This window comes from Protobothrops mucrosquamatus, unplaced genomic scaffold (assembly GCF_001527695.2).
Source record: "Protobothrops mucrosquamatus isolate PMUCROS unplaced genomic scaffold, P.Mucros_1.0 scaffold374, whole genome shotgun sequence".
Lineage (NCBI taxonomy): Eukaryota > Metazoa > Chordata > Lepidosauria > Squamata > Viperidae > Protobothrops > Protobothrops mucrosquamatus.
In genome coordinates, this window is record NW_015386706.1 from 439757 (window position 1) to 441621 (window position 1865).

Consider the following 1865-nt stretch of genomic DNA (forward strand, 5'->3'; position numbering starts at 1 on the left):
TAGGTCACCATGAACTCATAGAGCAAAATGGACATCGCCAACAAACTCGGAGTGCTTGGGTATGGTTAGGAGGGCACTGACCTTCCTAGCCTGCCCTATCCATGTTTCCTGGTAAAATACATGGGAAAATCCCATAGGAGGAAAATTCCACTTAGGGTTAGGGTTAGGTCACCATGAACTCACAGAGCAAAATGGACATCGCCAACAAACTCGGAGTGCTTGGGCATGCTTAGGAGGGCACTGACCTTCCTAGCCTGCCCTATCTATGTTTCCTGGTAAAATACATGGGAAAATCCCATAGGAGGAAAATTCCACTTAGTCTAGGCCAGGGCCCCCCCACTCTAAAGGGGAGGCTGCTGTACAGTAGCTGCTCCTGGCTGCTTTAAGAGGCTTCCCTTCCCCAGCAGAGGGGGCCAGAGAGCCAAGAAAGGCTGCCATGCTACCAGGCCTGGGGGGGGGGGGCTTTATCAAGCAGCGGCCCTTTTGTGGGCGCCTCTTGATTGCTCTGGCTGGCAGCGAAGATGCTGACTGGCTCCCAAATACTTGCAGGCCCCCTGGGCATCAGTGCTTTTTGCAAGTGCTTAACTCTGTCCCCTCCCCCCCCCCAACCTCTTCCAATAGGTCAACTTTGCATCTGCATCAGATGGCAGAGAACAGCTACTTTGGCATCAGAGCCAGCCTGAAGGTAAGTAGCTCCGTCTCCCGCTCTCCCCCCTGGCTGGGTGTCCCCCGAGAAAGTCTGTGGGTCAGGCCGGTTCCCTCCCTCCCCCCCGCCCCCTGTGCTGAGAACTTGTTCCATCAGCCATTTCCATCAGAGTCCGATTCTTGCTGAGGGGAGCAGGAGGACCCGCAAAGGCCTCTCTGGGGCGGAGGGGGCCGCCCCCCTCCCCCTCATCTTGGCCAGGCAGAGTCTCTCCCGCCCCCAGCCCACCCCCCAGCCGGTTCTGCCTTTCCCTGGATGGAGGGGGGGGTGCTGTGGCTGCGGGACCTGCCTTGAGGCTGGTGGGGGATTCTGGGACACTCTTCCTCCTTGCAGGGAGAAGAGAAGCAGGAGGCTGTGGCCGCCTTTGCTCAGCTCCAAGCCGCCCTGGGGACCCTGGGGGTGGAGGCGGCTGAGCAGGAAGCGCTCTGGCGAGTCTTGGCTGGCATTTATCACCTGGGGGCTGCTGGTGTCTGCAAAGGTACAGCCAGGAAGAGGGGGCAGGAGCCCCGTGGGGCGGCCCCTCCCCTGCCCCTGCCCGTCTTTTCTCTGAGATGCTGCCCAGGACACCTCGAAGAGCCAAGGAGAGGGAGGGGCACCGACTGGCCGGGTGAGGCCGGTCAAGCGGCTCCTGGTCTCTCTCGAGCTGGCCGGAAGAGGCGCAGTTGCCAGGGCAGATGGCCGTAGAGTCCAAGGTCTCCCTGTGCCCTGAGCCCCGTTGTGGGCTCGGAGTGGGCTGTGTTTTGGGAGGGGGGGCTGTGTGTCCAAAGGGTTATAGAGATGCTCAAGTGCCCTGTTGGATTCCGTTGCCCTGGCTCTGAGCCCCCCCCCCCGCCCCCCTGTGGCCTGACCAGCCATCTTTCTCCTCCCTCCCCTGCCAGTTCCTTGTTTCTGGGTCGGAGTTAAACTGGGGAGAGACTCTTTGGTGGAAACCCTGCTGGTTTGCGAAGCCCCTTAAGATGCAGCGAGAGAGAGAGAGTGAGAAGCTGTGAAGTTGCTCATAAATTCTTTAAGGCCGCCCACCCGCTCTCCTGCAGTCACTCCTGACGATTTATGCACTTCCCTCTCAAAGAGACAGGCACACGCAGGGCCGGGGAATCTGCTGGGGCTCCATTCATAAACGTCTCCCTAGCATGCACTGCGCCTCAGGGTAATTTCACCCATG

At 59.6% G+C, this 1865-nt stretch overlaps 1 protein-coding gene across 1 annotated transcript in view; it reads left to right on the forward strand.

Moving 5' to 3' along the window:
* MYO18B (myosin XVIIIB) overlaps positions 1-1865 on the forward strand; it is a 39551-nt gene that overhangs the window by 6955 nt on the left and 30731 nt on the right. The window contains exons 10-11 of the mRNA XM_015815768.1: positions 622-685; positions 1037-1181. Of these exons, the coding sequence (XP_015671254.1) occupies positions 622-685; positions 1037-1181 (209 nt within the window). The remainder of the gene's footprint in view (positions 1-621; positions 686-1036; positions 1182-1865) is intronic.